This window comes from Dama dama, chromosome 1, assembly GCF_033118175.1.
Source record: "Dama dama isolate Ldn47 chromosome 1, ASM3311817v1, whole genome shotgun sequence".
NCBI classification, from domain to species: Eukaryota; Metazoa; Chordata; class Mammalia; order Artiodactyla; family Cervidae; genus Dama; species Dama dama.
The window spans coordinates 51053602-51073733 of record NC_083681.1 but is presented as its reverse complement, the minus strand read 5'-3'; the positions used below and the strand labels follow the sequence as shown (position 1 = coordinate 51073733).

The following is a 20132-nucleotide window of genomic DNA, read 5'->3' as shown; positions in this document are numbered from 1 at the left end:
AAGGTCCGGTCCGGACTGGGGCGGGATGGGGACTCTAGGGATGGGGCCCCGGGCAGCCTGCCCTGCATCTCCCGAGCCCTAAGAACGCGGCGGCGACCCTTTGGGGGGGGGGGGGGGGGGTCGGGGAGACTGGGGCGGGGTCTTGGCCGTCCAGGCCCCGCCCCGACGAGCTCGCCCCGCCCCGCCCCCCTCCGCGGGGTCCTGCGCGTTAAAAGGCGCGCGGGCCGGGCTGGGCTGCACTTGGGTTGCACCAAAGCGGAGCGCGGCCGCGACGGGGCGGGCGGTCTCGCGGGCGCTCAGAACTGGCCTCGGGTCCTCAGCGCCCGGCGCTCCAAACCCCATCTTGACCCCAACCCGGCCTGGGACCCAGACTCCGACCCGGCCAGGCCCGGCCCCCGCCCCCGCCCCCCGGGCCGATGGACTACTCCTACCTCAATTCGTACGACTCGTGCGTGGCGGCCATGGAGGCGTCCGCCTACGGCGACTTCGGCGCCTGCAGCCAGCCCGGCGGCTTCCAGTACAGTCCCCTGCGACCCGCCTTCCCCGCGGCCGGGCCTCCCTGCCCCGCGCTCGGCTCCTCCAACTGCGCGCTTGGCGCTCTACGGGACCATCAGCCTGCGCCTTACTCGGCAGGTGAGCCCAGCCCCGGTCCAACCCTCCCTGCAAATCCTACGGCACCCCCAACCCCTGCCCACTCGGCAAGTGGTTGCGACGGTCCCCTACAGCCGCCACAATCTCTGCCCTAGCCAGATCCTCCAACTTCCCGCGGGACCTACAGCCTCCCGAGTAAGACGAGGTTCCCTAGGCAGAGTTGAGCCCCACCCTCTCATCCTTCCTGTTCCTCTTTCTCGCTGCTGTATTCCTATCCCGTGTTCTTCAGGTCAAGGAAATAAATAGATCCCCGGTCTAGCCCCAGACTCTTCATCAGGCCCTCCCCTGCCCACATGGAACGATTGACCACCAAACCTCTCCATACCCTGTATCCTTGGAAGATTTCTCCCGGCTCAGGCCAATCAGACCGCCCATCCTTATCATCACCACCCCACTTCATGCCCGGCCCCAGCATGGGCCCTGGCGATGAGCTGCCCAGCTGGGAGTCTTCCTAGAGTTCCAGCACCATTAAGCCCCTACTGCCTGGTTTCGAACCCATCCTACCTGTGCCCAAACCCTCTTGCACCACTGAAACCCATTCTGTGGCCAGAAGAAAAGGATGCTCAGGTCATTAAGCCACTTTCATTTCCCCATTCCCCTGGAGATTTTCCCAGCTAGAGTTCTGCAGAACCCAGAAGCAGCCCCATGAGATGCCCAAGCCTCCTTCATCCAAGTCTCTAACTGAACCTTCAACCTCGTGAAGGCTCTTAGCCACCCTCATCTCTCCAGTTAGAGTCCAAGCTGCCCCACCCAATCTCCTTATTTCCTTCCTTCCTGGGACCACAGGACCCAAGTAGAAGATTGGAACCTGTGTGATGGGGAGGGATGGTGAGAGAGACCTGAGCTTGGAGAAATGAGAACCAGGAAGATGGAGTCAGAAACTGGAATGGGGACAGGGAGATTGGGTACTCAGGGTCATATGCACATGGGGACTGTGGAGGTAGAAACAGAAAACGGGGAGATGGGCTCCAGAAAGATGGAAGTCTGAGATGAGGAAGATGGGGACAGATCCACAAAGACTGAGCAGAGATGGAAAGATTGGGGTCCCTGGGAGAAATGGGGACCCAGGGCTGGGGAGATGAAATAAATATCAGATGATGTGGACAGGAATTATGGGAGATGGGGACCAGGGAAGACTGAAAACAGAGATGAGGAAGATGGGGATAGGCATGAGGTGTTGGAGACAGGATTAGGGGAGATAGAGACTAGGGAGATATGACAAAGATAAGGATAATGGAGATCTCTGGAGAATGGGGAGAGCTAAACAGGGGCTGGAGACAAGAATGGGGAGGTAGTGTCAGAAATGCTGTCTGTGGAGCAATGGGAAGGGGAAGGGGTAGATGGGAGACTGGACAGAAAGAGTGAGGGGTAGGGTTGGGGCTGGTTTTTGGAGGAGTTGGTAGACAGAGGTTCCTGGGAGGAAGAAGAAGGGCAAAGAGAAGATGGAGGAAGCTGGGAAGGGAGAAATAACCCTTCACTATGGGCACAAAGAGAAGAATGTCCAGAAGGGGAAAGTTGCAGATCGATGAGGATGGAGAGAGATGAGGAAGAGGAGAGGGGGACACCTGGAGGAGAATGGGATGTGAAATGGGGCTGAGGAAATGAGGCCTGGGGAGAAGAAGGATGCAGGATGAAGATGGCCAAATTTTTAAATGTCAGAGAGTCCGTTGCAGGACTGAAGGTAGACCTAGGCAGGAGAGTGTCAGTCACCCAGCTGCAGTCTATGACTGCTTATTGGAGAGACAGGATTTTGATGAGACCTCACAGAAAGCCCAGGCTAGGAAGGATAGAACAGGATCAGAAGTCAGGTCGACAGGGAGAGACACGCTGAGGGTCGCAGGGGTGGGTAGACTGATGGGAGGTGGAAGGAACACTACGGAGGGCAAGGACAGGTCAAGAGTCTTGACCAGAGGATCAGATTTTGGTTCCGTCGCTGCAGCTTTTGGGTCCCAGGTCTCCCCGCGCCCTGTCCACCTTCATCCCTGCCGGCTCCATCCAGCGGTAGGGAAGCGATCTGAGATTGAGAGGGCCAAGCCCAGGGGTCAGGTCAGGGGCAGGGGACCGTAAGCGATCCCCCAGGGGCAGAACACAGCGGGCCGGGCTCGGCTCCTCACGTCCCCACCCTCGTTGATTCCCCCCTCCCGCACACATCTGTAGTGCCCTACAAGTTCTTCCCGGAACCGTCGGGCCTGCACGAGAAGCGCAAGCAGCGGCGCATCCGCACCACGTTCACCAGCGCTCAGCTGAAGGAGCTGGAACGCGTCTTCGCCGAGACTCACTACCCCGACATTTACACGCGCGAGGAGCTGGCCCTCAAGATCGACCTCACGGAGGCTCGGGTGCAGGTGTGTTTTCGCGGATGTGTGCGGGGAGCGTGCGCGCGCGCAGCGGGGCGGGAAGTTAGTGTCTGACACCTGGGGGTCCAAGGGACAGAGGGGCCACACTCGGGCAGCCGGGGGGTGCAGCCTGCTGGCAGAGAGCGAGGGCCAGGGGCCAGGGCGCAGGCTGGCGGTGACGGCAGGAGAGGACCGGCAGCCCCGGGAAGCAGGCGGCGGGCAGACGGAGCCTGAGGCCTTCGGAAGAACTGAGCTATTCAGCGTCACTGTTTCCCCTCAGTCTCCCGGGTAGGGCTGAGCACGGCAGAGTGATGCTTGGGAAGCCAGGATGGAGGACGAGTGGGTAAAGGGTCAACTCCAGGTGGCCTCGGGGCCACACAAGACCGAACAGGGGGAAAGCCTGTCAGCGCCTCCAGGCCCCCTCAGCAGTTCTGCAGCTGTGAAACCTCTGAGCCTGGAACGCCCTGGGTTCAGGGTAGGCGCAGGAGCTGGGTCGGAGCAGACTTTTGTTGATCTTATAAATCTGAGTACAGATGTTCAGCTGGAGCGCATTTACTGAAGACCCTGAACAAAAGGTTTCCCAAGTGCCCTAACCCGCTCTCGACAGCCCCGGGCTTCTGGTGGGGAGGAACTGGGGCAAGGGCTTTGGGAGACGAGGAGAGCGAAGTCCGAGTCCGGTCCAAGAGACAGAACACCTGGAGGCGGCGGGGTCCGCGGGTGGGCAGATCCCAAGGGGAAGACGCTGAGGACCTGGGGGAAGGGACCAGTGGAGCAGGGGAGAGAGGCGAGAGATGAGGAGGACAGCGGGCAGTGGTGGAGGGCCGAGGGGCCAAGACTCGGAAGGCTGGTCGGTAGCAATCGTGACCCGGTCCCTTCCGGCCGGAGGTCTCACTCGCGCCTGGCGGCCCCGGGCTGATCGGTCCCTGTGCCCGCAGGTCTGGTTCCAGAACCGCCGGGCCAAGTTCCGCAAACAGGAGCGTGCGGCCAGCGCCAAGGGTGCGGCAGGCGCGGCGGGGGCCAAAAAGGGTGAGGCGCGCTGCTCGTCCGAGGACGACGACTCCAAGGAGTCCACGTGCAGCCCCACGCCCGACAGCACCGCGTCGCTGCCGCCGCCGCCCGCCCCCGGCCTGGCCAGCCCGCGCCTGAGCCCCAGCCCGCTGCCCGCCGCCCTGGGCTCCGGGCCCGGACCTGGGCCGGGGCCACAGCAGCTCAAGGGCCCGTTGTGGGCCGGCGTGGCGGGCGGTGGGGGCGGCGGGCCAGGCGCGGGCGCGGCGGAGCTGCTTAAGGCCTGGCAGCCAGCGGAACCCGGGCCCGGACCCTTCTCGGGGGTTCTGTCCTCCTTCCACCGGAAGCCCGGCCCCGCCCTTAAGACCAATCTCTTCTAGCCGTCGGCCTCCAGAGGCTCCGGGCCTGCCTACCCCGGCCCCTCCAGGGCCTGACAGCCCCTCCCCATCCCAGGTCTGCCTGATGGCCCCACTCCCACTGTGTCTGACCCCTCCGTGTGCCCTCCCCAGCTTCGGAGACCAAGCCAGGGCTACTCTCGTCTCACCCACCCCCATTCCGCACCGTGGGGGTGGGGACGGGGGCGGATACTTTTCACTAGGATGCCCTCCAGGAGAGCTCAGAGCCACCGCATTTTAGCCTAGCTCTCTTTGAAAAAGGGATCAAACAATGCCTGCCCCAACAGTGCTCAAAGGTGAATCCTCAAATGGGAACAGCCCGGCTTCCTCCCCTGCCTCTGCAGCTGGTTGGGTCTTTCCTCAGCTTGGTGACCAGCCTGCTGCCCAGCCCTCGGGCCCACCCACACCGACCCCACCCGTGCAAAGGCTGGTCATCATTGGGATAATTAGCGGCGCAAAGGGTCCCACCTCCGTTTTGTCCCTCACTCCTCCCTGCCCATCCTCAGCCGGTCTGGCACAGAGGGGAGGCCCTGAGATGAGTAGAGCTGCCAGGGCATCGGGACAGAGGGGCTTCCCCTTTCCTGTCTTTTTTGTTGTTGCTGTTCTTTTCTTTGAAAAACTTGTAATTTATTGAGGTGAGTTTTGCTCAATCCAAATAAAACTTAATTTATTGACATCACACTGGAACCCTTCGGTACGCATGAAGGGGACAGGCTGCCTGCAAGAGCCCAGTTCCCCTTATGACCAGCGAGGAACCCCCAGCTGCCACACAGCTGCAGCGCAGGTGGTATAGACCAGGAGACAAAACTAAGCAAACTGGCGCTTTGTGGCCAAGATTCTTTGCCCCCACCCAAACCAGCCCCAATAACATTAAAGTGCACGCCCTCCCTAAACCCACACAGAAAAGCTTAAATAAACCCCAGCCCAGTTCTCGGGCTATTCCTTCATTTCCGGACGGACACCCCTGACCGGGGGTTGGGAGAGGTCCCAGCTGAGCCCCTCCACCAGTGGTTCAGGCTGGGTGGAGGGAAGCAGGAACAACGGTGAAAATGGGGACCCAAGACGTACCCATGTGGACCCCATGGCCCCCCCTGGGGCTGGAGGAATGGCCCAGAAAGGGAGGACAGTACCAGAATAACCGAGGTCCTCGGTAACCATGGTAACTGACCTCCGCAGCCCTGGCTCTAAAAGGTGAGGGGTAGGATGTCCTAATTAGGACAATGATTGGGCAAATGATTGGGCAGTAGGGAACACAGGTCCCCAATAAATAGGCAGAGAAGTACTGCCCCGACCCCTTATAACTCTTCAACTCCAGGGCTCTGGCTGGGCCTTCAAGGGCGGGTTTGGCGCTCAGTTCGCAGCTTCAAAATGCCACCGCGGTCACTTGCTGAGCTGCAGGGTGTCCAGGAGGAGGCGCTTGTGAGCTGGGTCCTGCACCCCAGCTTCCTCCAGGTCTTCTTCAGTGATGTCGCTGTAAGGGTAAGAGACGCTTGGAGAAGGGCCAGGTGGTCCAGAGCGCCCCTAGCCCCGCCCCCAAGGCCAGCCCCGCCCCATCCACCTCCAGCCCCGCCCCCACCTGAGAAACTCCAGGTCGTCCCAGCCATTGTGCACCAGTCCCTCCTCATAGCGTTCCAAGCCGATGGCCCTCAGCCAGGCTCCCATGCCTGCCTCACCCAGCCCACCAGCCCGCCCGACCTGCGGGCACGGAGCCTGAGGGAATAGAGCAGGTTAGAGGGAGCACTGAGGGGGGCCTGCACACACAGGAGAACCTGCAGACAGCCATATTCTGCCACATGCTCTGGGGTGGGGAGAGAGGCAGACCAAGGGGTTGATTCCTGCGACCTTCACCTCCCCAGTGCCCAGCTCAGGGCAGAGGGGACACCTCTGAGTGCTGAATTGGTGAAGTAAAAGGATACCCCCATTCGTGGGCATGCACACACTGCAGACACACAGCCAGCCACCCCTGGCCCACCCACCTCCTCTGCCAGGTCCTCCTGGATGCTCTCTCGGATGCGAGGTGGAGGGAAGCTGAGAGGCCGGCCATAGTCCGAGGGCAGCCCCCGGGGTGGCTGTAGCTCCAGGGGGCCTGGCAGGAGCATGGAGCGGCCAGGCCCAGCAGGAGCATAGTCCACCTCACTCAGTGTCTTGGCCATCTGTAGCACTGAGCAGGAGCGATCATCCCCACTGGCTACCTCCCCCAGGAAAGCGCTGGTGGGCGAGGGGCCTGGCGGGAGTGGGGGTCTTGGATGGGCCTTGGGAGGTGGTGGGCCACGGGCCTCAGCCCCACTGCGGCCCCGGGTCACTGGCCCTGGCAGAGGATCCAGATTAGGGGGCAGGAAGATGGCTGAATCCGGCAGTGGTGGTGGTGGAAAGTCTGGAGGGGGCAGTGTGCCCCCAGAGTCCTCATCTGATGAGCTCCCCTCCCCGGCACGAGGAGGCCGGTGACGCCCAAGCTGTGGGGCAGGCACTGTGATGGCCACTTTGTTCTTGGTGGCAGGTGGGACGGGAGCCCTGGCAGGTGCGGGTGGCTCCGGGGGCAGCAGCTGGTGTGGTACCCCTTCAAGGACGTAGTAGGCAGGGTTATTGAAGCTGTTCTTGGGTGGGGGGGCCACCACCCCTTCCGGCTCTGGAGCCCCCTCTGGCTTCAACCTGGGTTTGGGAGCAGAATAAAATCAGGGCCCAGAATCAAGGGGAGAAGGGCAGTGGGTGCAGTGAAAGAAGCACTGGGCAGGCAGTCAGAAGTTGTAAGCCCCCACCCCTAGACTTGCATGTGACTGTGGGCATGTCACTTTACCTCTCTGCCCCTTTGTGTCCTCATCTCTAAAACTGGGGAGACAACTGCATAACCCCCAATCTTCCTTGCCTCACTCACTAAGAGTCTCCGATCTTTTTTGATTTTGTAACTGTAAAAGCTGAGTGTAAAATGGGTGAAAACAGAGGCCAGAAGGCAGGGCAATAAAAGCCTTCAATGAGAATGACCAGCCAGATGTGGAAAGCCCTGGAGGCATCTGAAGTCAGTCTACTGAGGAATCTTACTCAAGGATTCAGGTTAGTTTTACTCAAGGCTGAAGATAAAACCAAGGTGACTGATAACAGCTGAAGATGACTGAAAATGCACCAGGAGTTTTTATTTATGTTCAAATGACAACTGGATATAATTAAAAAGCAAGCCTCACTTTCCCAAAGTATGACCCACAGAACACTATACTTGACCTTGACCCTTAAGCAACATGGGCTTGAACTGCTCGGGTCCAACTCTATGCAGATTTTTTTTCACTACTACAGTACTGCACGATATATGAGCCACGTTTGTTGAACCTCAGATACACAGGAACTGGGGATCCAGAGGGATGACTAAGAGTTATACACCCCTAACCCCTGCCATGTTCAAGGGGTCAACTGTAGTTCCCCAGGATATTAATAGTTACTGCATGGAAAAGTTTCCTGGCCCATTAAGTTTGGGAAACTATATTCAACACAGCTGAAAAAGGATTTCCTTCCTGTCCACAAGCTCAGAGCTTTTGCTGATACTATTGTGCACTGGGAATATCTAAGAAAAGAATCTAGCAACAACCATTTCCCAAACTCATTTGACAGCAAACCGGTTTCCAGTGGGGCATCTTGTAGGACAGTATTCCATAGAACGCCCCAGGGAAATCTGTGCTGAGACACAGGCCTTCTCTAAACAGAAGGCTCAAGTTAAGTGTCTAAGGGAGCTGTTGCAGAAACCATTTCTAAGTCTATTTTTTAAGACAGAAGTGAGATGAGAGGCTGACCATGCTCCCTTTGACTCAGAGCCACACCTTCAGGAGGCCTGGCTGGCCACTGGCCATGGGCGTAGGGCCGCACAGAGACCCAAGCAGTAGATGATCCCCAGGCCAACCCTGAGAGCCGTGCACAGTGATGGATCAAGATGGATAAAGGATGGGAATGAGTTTCCTTCTCTCACCTGGGAGTCAAGGGCTCCTCCCGGGGAGCAGCTCGGGGTGGGGCTGGTGGCCTCCCAGTTGGTGGTGGCTTCTCTGGTTCTTCAAATAACTTGGACAGTGGGCAGGAGGCCTCTGTGGAGGCTGGCTTGCGGCTCCCTGACCTGTCAGGGTGCACAGGGGAGGGACATGAAGCAGTGGCTGGCCGCGAGTCCCCAGGCACCCCTTCATGTGACTCCCCACAGAGCCCCAGCTCACCTGGGATCCTGGCTGCCTCGGGACACAGAGGGGGCTTTGCTCTTTGCTCCTGCTTCATCCTTATCAATGCTGATCCACTCTGGGAGAGGAATGGAAAGGAGGCTTAGAAGGGACCTGGGGTCCTGCACCTCACAGACACCCACGGGCTAGCTAGCCCCTTCCCAGCTACTCCCCAGGGCAGGCCCACCCCCCGACCTGGCTATACAACTGCCAAATGTTCCAGGGATTCCAACGCCCACCCCGCAGCCCTGGTCCTCCTCTCCTAGACCTGCCTGCACCGCCCCACTGTAAGCCCCACACCCCTCCCAATGGAGCCCCCACCATAGAGTCGCTCACGGGTGCCCAGGCGCTCTGTGGGCACCCGCACCTTCATGGAGCCACGGATGTTGCCTGTCTCCTCGCCGCGGTGGGACAGGAAGGTCAGGAACTGCTGGGCTGTGCTGCCAATCATTGACTTGAGCGCCACCACGCACTCCCCTGAAGGGCAGATGGAGCAGACCAGCAAATTGCCAAGCCTTCCAAGGGCCCTGCCCAGCTTCCTGTGCCCCGCAGCCCCACTCCACCCTCACCATAGGATTCGTAGCCGTCCATGGACTTGACTGTGAGCAGGAGGTGCTGGTCTTGCAGGTACTCGATGTCAGCCAGAATGGGGTTGAGCTGGGAGCAGAGAGGCCCAGTGAGGAATAAAGCACCGCCCCCCCCCCACTTCCTGCCGTGACTGTGGCTCATCCCACCCTCAAGCTTGTCCGTGCTCACTCCCATCCATCTGAAGGAAAGATTCCCATGGGCCTTTCAGAGCAGTCAAGAGCCCTGTAACTAATTAATTTTCTGCATCAACAACGGCCAACACAGCATCTGATGTTTAGTGAAGCCTTGAGAAGTATTTATGGAATGAATGAATGAACTGCAACCTGGTCTCCCACCTGCTCCCCCACTGCAAATAAAGCACATGCCCTCGTGCCCACTCCGCACACAAGCCCAGGCCATAGGCTCTTCCCACCAACCCCCCAAGGCAGGCTCCAGGTGGCGCTCGGCTGCACTTCTGTGCCCTCACCCCCAAGCCTCACCGTGGGCAGCTGGCGTGAGGACCACTGCACCTTGAGGAAGTTGATGTTGTCACTGCTCTGGGCATCATTTTCAAAGCTCTTCTTATACTCTGGTGGGGGTAGGGGACACCCAACTGAGTGCCACCTCTCAGCTTCCCTTCCCCCTAACTAGGGGGCTGACCACTCTGGGCACCTCAGGCCTCCCATCCCCCATGGCCCACACCCAGCCCTGGGCCCCGCCTCAGACCCTCCAGACAGGTGGAGTAGAACTCGATGAAGAACTTGGTGCGGCTGGCCGTCTTCACAATGGCCTCAATGTTCTCAAACTCAATGTAGGCCTGGTCTGAGGTCTTTGAGAGCCCTGAGGGGCAAAGGGAAGAATGCAGACAGGAGGGCTGAGAGGGTGGCAGGAGGAACAGGACACAGAGACAGCACTGCGGCAGGGAATCTGGAGCCCTGGCAGAGCAGGAGGGAAGGCCAGGAGGGGCCTCCTCCATCCCCAGCACCCCAGGGAGACCCCAAAGCCTGGACCTGGGACTGGGACAGACAGACAACCCAAGAATGAGAGACCATCTGAGAAGGGGCTGGGAACCAGAGTGCCTGCAGGATATGCCCGCCAACAATCCACCATGCCACTAGGCACACAGGTACACGAGGAACCCCAGGCAAGCAGAAACATGTACATGATTACCTTCACGCACACACCTGCTCACGGGCATATACCTCCCACGATGACTCAGGAACACAGACACCTTTACACATCACATATTCAGACACATTCCTGCACATGCATGTATGTACCCGCCCCTACACACCCACCCACACACACACACACACACGCAGATATATTCAAAGCTATGCACACCCCCCAGGCTAGCACCTGCACCCACCCAGATGGATGCCACACCCACAGCACAGCCAGAATAGCCACCTTTCTTGGAGATGAACTGAGAGGTAACTCCAACCTCAAACGTCCCAAACACGGGGGAGTGGTCACTGGTGACAATGTCATCTGTGCAACCTGGGGGAGGGGAGTAGGAATGGGGGCTCAGGGGAAAGCTCCTTACTCTCTGTTCCCGATTCCCAAAGCCAAGGAAGAATCAGGTGAGGGACCACCCGGGATAGCCCATCACCCTGTCCGGGAGGCTCTGACCATAAGAGTTGCAGATGATGTGGGTCTCGGGATAGGATTTCCAAAGAATCCGGTCACACCATGAAGGCACGTTGGTCCGGACCTAGGGCAGGGGATGGCAGCGTGGTCAGGGGTCAGCTGGGGGTTGCTCAGCTGAGGCCCATGCCCCTACCACACTGGGTCCAACATCCACCTCCAACATCCAGGATCACCCCCAAGGCCTCAAGGGGCCATAGAGGCTGGAAAGGTAAGTGCAGAGGCTTGACCCCACACACACTCTTGATTCACCACAGTCCTGGGGGGTCTCCCCTGGCCTAACCCATTCTCCTCACTCACCCCAGTTGGCTTCTGCTTGTGCCAGGCATACGTGTCCCGGGAACCCCGCTCATAGCGGTAAGTGGGTGGGAAGGAGATCTCCTCCTCACCTAGGAAAGGCAGGGATGGAGGGGTCAGGGCCCTGAAGACCCGGGGATACCACAAGGACCCTGGCCCCCAGGGACTGCCGCTACCACGCCCACACTCACTGAATCGAAGGAAGACCTTGTGCTTTTCCCGCTCCAAGTTGAGCTGGTCCACCCTGAGCAGGGGCTCAAACTCCTTCCTGCTGATGTAGTTCAGGATCTCCTGAGGAGAGAGGGGACATAAAAGCTGGGGCCTTGCCCTCTCAAGCCAGAGGTCAGAGCCCACCTGGGCCCCAGCCCAGCCTCCCTACCCGCCACCCACTGGGCCCTGCTCACACCTGTATATCCATGTCCAGGCGGTAGTTGAGGTCCCCGAACCAGAAGAGGTGAGTGAAACGCAGAGATATGTCAAAGGCACTGAGCTGCCGATCGCCCAGCGTGAGTAGCCGCAGGATGTCCAGGTAGTTCTGGTTCCGCCTATGGTGGGGGTAGGGGGAACTCCAGGGTCAGATGTCAGGGACAGGCATGGAGATAAGAAGTCTCTGGCTGGGGTTGGGGACAGGGCAGGGATCAGGGTCCCTGGGGACAGAGGAAGGAGCTGGGGACAGGTCAAAATCAGGGACAGACATAGGGGTCCCGAGTTGAGGTAAGGAAGGAGGCCTTGGGGGACAGGGATGTAGGAAGGTTGTGGACTAGAATACGGGAGAGGGAATAGGTCTCAATGGAATAGAGGATAAGGCTGAAGAGATGACTGGGAAGGCACCCCCTCACCGGGCAGTCTTCTCATTTCCCGAGGTGAGGTGACAATTCACAAAGCCAAATGAGGTGCCATTGAACATGAAGGAGACACCCACGGCCCCCTTGTTTCCTGTCAGGGACACAGAAGAATGCCTGGGTCACAGCAGTGGAAAGATCCTTCCGACTCCCCCACATGCCATGAGGCAGGCAGGCAGTTCCCTGCATACACAACCACGCCTTCTCTGGGGTCCACACCAGGCACTTGCAGCCCTATCTGGATGGTCTGAGTCTGTCTGCACCTGAGAGCAGAGTCCCCGGAGATCACTGGGACCCCAGTGGTGAAGGGGCAAGGCTTTGCAGTTTCTGAGCACAATCTATCCTGAGGCAGCACTGGACTGCAAACAGGGAGACCTGGGCACTATGCTGGTGCCAGGCTCTATCACGTACTAGCCTGTGTGACCTTAGACAGGTCACTTGACCACTCTGGGCTCGAGTTTTATCATCTATGAAATGCAGATAATTATCCTGGCCATGCCTCCTGCTGGGGCTGGAAGAGATTTAGAATATGAACATGCTTTGCAAAGTTCAAAGAGTTCTATAGATGGGAGGAGACCCTGGACCCTGGCTGGAAAGGAAGCAGGAGGAATGGACACAGGGACCCCACCCTCTTTCCTCACCCAGGGTGTTGGCAATGCCGGTCTTCACACTGGACGTACTGACGTGGCTGATGCGGTTCTCGTGCTCTGGCTTGACCAGCACAGCCACCTTGATGTTCCACAGTGACTGCATAGCAATCTGGGGAGAGGGTGCAGGGTCACCCCTGCCCCAGGCTGGGCCACTGTCCACATCTCCCTCACCCTCACCCTGCCCAGCCCACACTATACACGGTTCTGGAAATCACAAGGTAAGAAGGCCTGCCACACCTTTTCCTGAGGGACCAGAAAGAGTGGCCTTCCCACAGCATAAAGGACTCAGGTTAGACTTCCTAAAGGATATTTCCAGGGACCAGAGGGAGAGCCAGTCAAGCTGTGGGGAGCCAGCCAGTGTGTGGGGAGAGGGGCTGGACAAGATAAGATCCCCTCACCGGGCGGTAATCCAAATCTGTGAGCTCCTTGAGGCCCCCGCGGAGCAGGTCCAGCCACTCGCGGTCACCCACTGAGTTCTCCTGGGTCCCAAAAACATAGATGTCATGGGGTATGGTCACCGTGACCTCATCCAGGGTCTTCCCCAGACCCTTTGATGTGAACCAAGATGTCACATTTTTCGGAGGCGGCACACTTCCTGGAGGTGGAGGGGACGGGACAGTCAGGCCCCTGCCTGGGGCCCCTCCTCTCTCCCACCCCAGTCCCTCCACAGGCCTGACCCATGTTCCAGGTGCCTATGAAGATGGAGATCATGTCGGGCTCGTCCTGCTTGGAGTGCTTGTTCTTCATGAGCTGCAGGAGCTGGCAGAAAGCCTCACGCTTCTGCGGGAGACAGCAGTCAGTCAGGCACAGGTGGGCAGCCAGGAAACCCCCTTCCATGGGCCTACCCTGCTAGGTGGCCTGTCCCTCGAGGACAGGGACACACCTCTGGCTCACCACCACACACCCACTCCTCAAGCATACAACAAGTGCTCAGTAAATGTTCACTGAATGATTATCAGCCCACACTCAGGCTGCCCACTCTCAGCACACATGCTCTCTACCCCATCATAACCGCCTGCCCCGTGAGGGGCAGGGACATCTCTTTCCTCCCATCTGGCAGGGACCCCTGCAGCCCCCGGCAGCCAGGCCCATGCGCTGCTCACCCGGGCGCTGACAAAGATGAAGTCCTTGCGCTGCGTCCGGTCCTTTTCCTTCTCAAACACAACACCCAGCTTGTTCTGGACCCGCTGGGACTTAATGAGCTGGCGGACTAGGGGATGGAGAATGGGTCATACCAGCCTGTGCCCACAGACCCAGGGACCCAGGGGGCCCACCCTGCTGCCCATCCTGGGTTGGGCCCTGGCTCACTGCGGTCATGCGTGAAGGTTGTCCAGTCCTCTTGCGAGTCCCGCTGTCTCCGCAGCAGCACCAGCCGCCCACCCTCCACGTCCACACTCAGCGTGAACTTCTGTGACTTCCCGATCTTGGTCAGGTCACCCAAGGTCACATCCAGCTTCACCTGCAAGCCAGAAAGTGGGGGTGCTGCTGAAAAGACCTGGGGTGCAGGTAACACCCTCTTCACCTCCACCCACTCTCTGCCCTGGAAGGTCCCCCCACCCCCCGCTATGTACCTCAAAGGCCTGCACGGGGATGGTCTTGGCCTTACGTGTGGATGGCTGCAGTGGGGCCGGAGGGGCTGTGGAACTCATGTCCTGTAGGGCCTTCAGGGCCTAGAGGGGGCAAAGGCAGGGCCAGGTCAGGAGCCTTGCTGAGGGCAGGGGCAGGAAGGGGCACCGCTCATGTTGGTGTCAGTGCCAAACTATAGATTCAGGGCTCAGATCAGGACAAGGCAAGTGGCCAGGTGAGGGGGTCAGGGGTCAGAGGTCAAGAGTCAGGGCACCTTCTTCTGGATGCCTGACAGGAAGTCCTTTAGCACTGACAGCTTCAGCACCAGGCTCTCTAATTCCTGCTCCCCAGTCTGTGGTGGGTTCTGCAGGGAGAACGAATGAGGTTTGTCCATAACACCACCTAGCAGGAGGCCCCCCGCCCAGTCCCAGAACACAAACCCACTCCCCAGAGGTCTCTCCACAGTCCCACCTGCTGCTGCAAAAGGCGGGTCACCATGGGTGAGCTCTGCTGGTCAAACACCTTGGACAGGATCTCCAGACCTGACAGGACCTTGTCCACCTCACTATGGAGACACTAGGTCAGAACTCCCCACTCTGACCCAGGTACAAGGTAAAGGGGACTGAGTGTGTAGGAGTTTCAGCTGCCACCATGAGGATACAAGGGTTCAGGTGAGGAAAAGTCAGGAGGCAACAGCAGGCTCTCTGTATTGAGCCAGAGGTCAAAGGTCAGGGCATCTGTGTAACAAGGGAGCAGGAGCGGACAGGTATGACGTAAGGGTGTGGTGTGTGGCGTTTGGTGCCCCAGGTACCTGTGCAGCCTCCGGCATGAGGTGGCGAGGGTGCGGGTGAGGTGTGGCAGGTTGCTGGCTCCGCCCCGCACGGCCTCCAGGTCCAGCCCGTAGCTACCTTTCAGGTACTCGTGCGAGACAGTGCTCAGCCCGTTGGGAGCACTTGGGGGAGGGGTTAAGAGGTCAGTGGGGGCCCCGCTGATATGTCCTAGCACCCCCACCCCATCCCTAGAGGAGACGGTACAAGTGGCAATCCAAGTGCAACAGACCAGAGTGTCTGCCTCTTGGGAGTCAGGAAAGGGGTGCCTTAAAGGTCTTCCCACCTTTGTTGAGGACATGGTTCTCAGAAAAGACAAGGACTGCCTGCTCAGGAGGGGTTGGGGGATCTCACCTCTCAGCAGCTGGAGTTGTGGGGGTCTCAGGGGCTGGTGGGGGGCTGCTGGGCCCCAGGGGGGCAGAAATGCTGGTAGAGCCAGAGCGCGGGGGCAGTGGGGGCTTCTCGTCCTCCCCATCTGTGGACAGGGGCCAGGAGGCAGCAGTGTGAGCCTCCTGCTCTCCGTGAAGTGGGGGGTGGGGGTGGGGGGGTGGGTACCATGTCTGTTGGGGACTTCCATGGAAGGGAATAAATGGCCCAGGCACCAGAAGAGTGGCAGGGGGCTTCAGAGGAGGCAGGTTGAGAAGATGGGGTGGGAAGTCACGGGGGGTGTCCGGTGAGGGGCAGGGAAGGTACATGGCACCCAGGCAGCACCTGAGGCGTCACGGTCGTCCGGCGGGTCTGGCTCTCGCTCCCGCTCCACGGGCAGCAGCAGGGCACATACCAGGCCCTGGTTGGGCTGGGCATACAGGCTGATGAGCTCCCCCAGGGTCTGAAAGCGCCGCACCGGCACACCCTGCGAGGTCTGCAGGCCCGGCGAGAGTGGGGGAAGGGTCAGTCACCTGGTCCCCAACCTCAGGCTAGAATCCAGGCCAGGGTCAGGGTCCAAGCTCCCACCTGCACAGCCAGGAAATCTTCTCCGTCAGGTAGAATCCGGTACGTGTGCACATGCTTCTGATACCTGACGGCAAAGCAGGGGGTCCAGATCTATCTCCCCTGGGATGGCATCTAAGCCCCAAGGCATCCCTTCCTCCAGCCAACCAGCGGGCCCAGCCCCCGGGGCCCCTTGGCTAGGTTTCCCTAAAACTGTTTACCCAGGCTGCACAGGGTTAATGATGGGGCCTGTCCACTCTATCCTGCTGGTGCTAAGCAGAGCAGGAATGACCAGACCCCACCCCAGACCTACATATGCTCCACACCCACTGCAAGGCTGGGGAAGCAACAGGCAGCTCTTTTGTGGCTTCTGCAGCTGTCTAAACAGACCCTCTGGGCTGTGGTACCAGTCTGGGCCCCCCGCCAGAGTAAGAGTCCTCAGAAGCCTGGGTAACTCGTCTGCGTGCATGGGTGATGTGCTACCACACGTGTGTCTGCTGTCTGTGTTTACGCTGGTTGTCTAGTCCTGCTGGAGTCAGGTATGTCTGGAGCAGTCTTGCTGAGGGGATGTGGGGATACCTCGCTAGGGCTTTCCTTCCCCTTCCTCAGACACCAGGAAATTGGGAGGACACATGGGGGCCCCCTGTGGGGGACCTGGGCCTCCAGGAGCCCCAAGCTGAGGAGGGGCACGAGGGGTGCTGACAGATGGCAGCAACAGCTGAGCAGGTGACAGCTGAGCCGGGCCTGAATGGTACAGCCCCCACTCGGTGGGGGCGGAGGATCTCTCTACAGCCGTGCCTCCAGGCAGGCTTGCCCAAGGGAGTCACCTGGGCCGTGTGTCGGGCAGCAGGTGGGTACCGGCACGAGAGAGGATCAAACGCCTACTTGAGAAGACCTATACCCTGGGCACAGGGCCACCCTCTCCTCTCAGGTAAACTCTCCTTATGGGGACTCTCCTGACTACTGGGCACAAACTGTGTGGGTATCTGTGTGTGACTGGGTGTGTTGGTTTGTGGACTGTGGGTCTGTGTTTATAACAATAACAGCATCCCATTAACTGTGTCCCGTCTCTGTGACAAGCCAGGTACTCAATGTCCTACAGACAAGATCTCATTTAATCCTCACACTTTAAGGAAGTATTATTATTATCATCTCCATTTTCCAGAAAAGGAAACTGAGGCTCAAAGAAGAAAAGTGATTTGCCTAAGGCCACAAAGGAAGAGGCCGAGCTAGCATTTAGAGTCAGAACAGAGGCCAGGACCTGTATCCTGGCCTGCGTGTTGGTTGCCTGTGACTACAGGGGCAGGGGTATGTCTTTGTTTCCCCTGTACACATAGGTGTCATGTACAGGTAAGCAAGTATGTTTCTGATCATCCACCTCTAGGTTCCTGAGATGCAGGGAGTAACCAGAGTCAGCTGGTAAAGCTGAAGCCCCCACACACAGACAGACCCCCACCCCACCCAGCCCCTCCCTGGCAATGGAGCCAGAATTTTTCCCTCCTGGGACACAGGCCCAGCTGTCCCCCTCCCACTCAACAGCTGACCTAGCACCTGCCTCCCTCCCCTCCCTAATTAGGGGGTATGCCTCACAGGGGGCTGGTATGCAGGACTCTTTAAGATATTCATCTGCCCACTCTCCCCTCTTGGGCCTCAGACGTGGAGACATAAGCCCCTTCCTGAGGGGTCCACTGCCTAGGCCAGGGTTTCTTGACCTCAGCACCGCTGACATTATGGACCACATTCTTCTGTTGTGAGGGACGGTCCTGTGTGCTGTTGAACAGCATCCCTGGCTTCTGCGTACTGGAAGCAGGTAGCATGATGCCAGCTGTGACAATCAGAAATATCTCTGCCAACTGTCCCGAAGGGTAAAATCAACCCTAACTAAAAATTCCTGGCCTAGGCCAGTGTACCCCCAAAGATGTGAGGAGAACAGAGCGGAAAGAGACACAAGGATAGGGACTTGGGAGGGCTCACAGGGCTGAGGAACATAACGAGAGTTAACAAAGCAGCGTCACAGCTTCCCACTCACTACCTCCCACTCCAGGGGCCTACAGAAGCCCACCCAGTGGCTTATCTGGGGGGTGGGCTGCAGCTCAGGAAGATTCCAAAACCGAAAGTGCAAACCCACCCAACACCACCGCCACACATGGCTGATGGGTAGAAGCATAAAACCAGGCCCACTCGGAGAGCTGCCAAGTCTAGCCCCACACTCAGCACCCACAGCTCAGGCCTAGGGCAGCCGCATCCCAGAGCTAGAGCACACACACTCACTCACTGATTCATGAAATAATGACATGGCCCCATACAGCCGCCCCGTCCCTTCTCCTCCACACTATCCTGCCCCCCAGACCGAGTCATACATATCCAGGCAGGCCCCAGTCTCAGACCTGGGATTCAGAAAGTCTCCCTAAGGAAGCTGTTGGGCATCCCCCCACACAGGCCATCAGTTCCTCTGGCCCCGGCTCCTAGTCAGACACCGGATCTCTACATAAACACAAGTGCACACAACCGTGGAATGCACATCCTCAAGCCTGCCTGGAGGATGCCTGACTTGGTCTACCAGAGACGCCTTGCATTTTCCCCAATTACAGCCACCCTGGGCAGCAGGACCCCACATACTCTGCCCCCAGACACACACAGCAGGAAGGAAGTGCTCCCTGCATCCTTCCTTAAGTCCGGCAGAAAGCCAAGGTCCTCACTCTGGGGGGCGCTGGCGTCCCACCGTCCCAGGCCCTCCCCCTACAACACTCAAGGAAGCCCGGGCCGTGCCTCCGCCCGCTCGGAGCCCCGGCCCCACTCACAGGACGCAAAGAGCAAAGGCTCCCGCCACGCTCTCGCTGTCTCGGACCAGGAAGCTGCCATCGCGGCCTGCCCGGGCCAGCAGCTCCTCGGCGGCGGCGCGGCTCAGGTCGCGGTGGTACCAGGCGGGGGCCGGGCTGCCCAAAGCGGCCCCCGGCCCGGCACCCCCCGGGCCCGGCGCCCCGCACGCGGAGGCCATGGCCCGCGCAGGGCTCAGCGCCGCCCGCGCCCACCTCCCCGCGCCATCCGCCCTGGGACGCTCGGGGCTGAGGCTGGGACCGGGCCCGGGTCCCGGGGCTAAGGATCCGCCGGCGAGGCCGACCCGGAGATCGGAGCTCCGCGTTCCGCCGCGCTTGCCGCCGGGTTTGCCGCGCAGCCGACGCCGCCAGCAGCGCCGGCCTCAACTTGAAGAGAAAGAAAAGTTTGTTCAGAGGCGGAGGGGGAGGGGCAGGAGCGGAGCGCCTCGCCGGGCTGCCGGCCCCCACCCCCACCGCTCGGCCCGAGGCCCGGCCCGCCCCTGCCCCCACCCTCTTCCCCATGGGGAAGTTGCCCTCTGCATCCCGCAGGACCCAGGACCCCCCAAATCCCAGGGCCTCTCAAACCCCACGTGATCCTGCCCCGCCATCACCAGAGGAGATCCAGTTCCTAACCCCTGCATCGAAGCCCAAGTCCCCTGAGTCCTGCGCCCCAACACTTCGGGATCCCGACCCCTTCCTTCTACACTGGCAATTATACGACCCCCCAACTCCCATAAACGTTTGATACCACCCTCAAATCCTTTCCATTCGGACTCCCTACAGACTCGTAGGATCGAGTTACCAAAATCTGCAAAGGATCCCATGATGAACCTCCTGCCGTCCCCTCTCCCCATCACCCCCAACTACCTTGAAATCCAGCCCCCTCTTAGACCTGAACCCCCAAACTCTACTGGCTCCAAATCCCGTGGGGGGGGGGGGGGAATCCCTCACAACCCCCCAGAACAGCTCCAGTGTCCTCGAATCCCCAAGCACCGTCCCTGGCAGCCCCTCTCAGCCCAGGCAGAGCCCTTCCCCCTCTCGGCCAAGTTCCCTGGCCCCATCCCCCATACCCGCAGGCCCCGGCCTTGAGGGGTTCAGCAGTCAAGAGAGCAGGCCTCCCTTTGCCCACACAGAAGAAAGTTCCCTCAGCGCCCCCGCCCGGGGTCCCGACCTCTCCCTAAAGCCTCGGCTGCCGTGCTCAGACTCCCACCTCCTGGGCTGCTCCGAAGCCCCCTTCCCCGGGGAAGCGGCCCTGGACTCTCAGCGGCCACTTAAGATGGCCATCCTCCGCCGCCGCACCCCCCTCGCCTTCCGCCCCGCCCGCCGCTCCGCCCCCGCGGCTCTCCGCGGAGCCGGGGGTAGCACCCGCGCGCCCCGCCTCGCCCGGGCCCAGCGCCTTGATCCCAGAGCTGCTGATCG

General features: G+C 59.7%; 2 protein-coding genes across 2 annotated transcripts; one reads left to right on the top strand and one right to left on the bottom strand.

The window, feature by feature from the left end:
• Positions 1 to 255: 255 nt before the first annotated feature.
• PHOX2A (paired like homeobox 2A) lies at positions 256 to 4999 on the top strand. Its single transcript, XM_061149500.1, has 3 exons — positions 256 to 633; positions 2809 to 2996; positions 3923 to 4999. Exons 1-3 carry the CDS (start codon positions 417 to 419, stop codon positions 4370 to 4372), a joined length of 855 nt encoding a protein of 284 aa, XP_061005483.1. The 5' UTR covers positions 256 to 416; the 3' UTR covers positions 4373 to 4999.
• A 28-nt stretch (positions 5000 to 5027) lies between these two features.
• On the bottom strand, positions 5028 to 18910 carry INPPL1 (inositol polyphosphate phosphatase like 1). The gene is made up of 28 exons (XM_061149493.1): positions 18699 to 18910; positions 15922 to 15985; positions 15679 to 15829; positions 15322 to 15442; positions 14952 to 15092; positions 14612 to 14705; positions 14415 to 14504; positions 14146 to 14244; positions 13883 to 14033; positions 13678 to 13784; positions 13252 to 13354; positions 12973 to 13169; positions 12566 to 12683; positions 11922 to 12018; positions 11489 to 11627; positions 11274 to 11373; positions 11086 to 11174; positions 10771 to 10852; positions 10549 to 10638; positions 9865 to 9978; positions 9639 to 9727; positions 9141 to 9228; positions 8893 to 9048; positions 8572 to 8650; positions 8337 to 8477; positions 6364 to 7036; positions 5964 to 6097; positions 5028 to 5858 (listed from the first exon to the last, which is right to left on the bottom strand). Exons 1-28 carry the CDS (start codon positions 18893 to 18895, stop codon positions 5768 to 5770), a joined length of 3795 nt encoding a protein of 1264 aa, XP_061005476.1. The 5' UTR covers positions 18896 to 18910; the 3' UTR covers positions 5028 to 5767.
• Positions 18911 to 20132: the final 1222 nt, after the last annotated feature.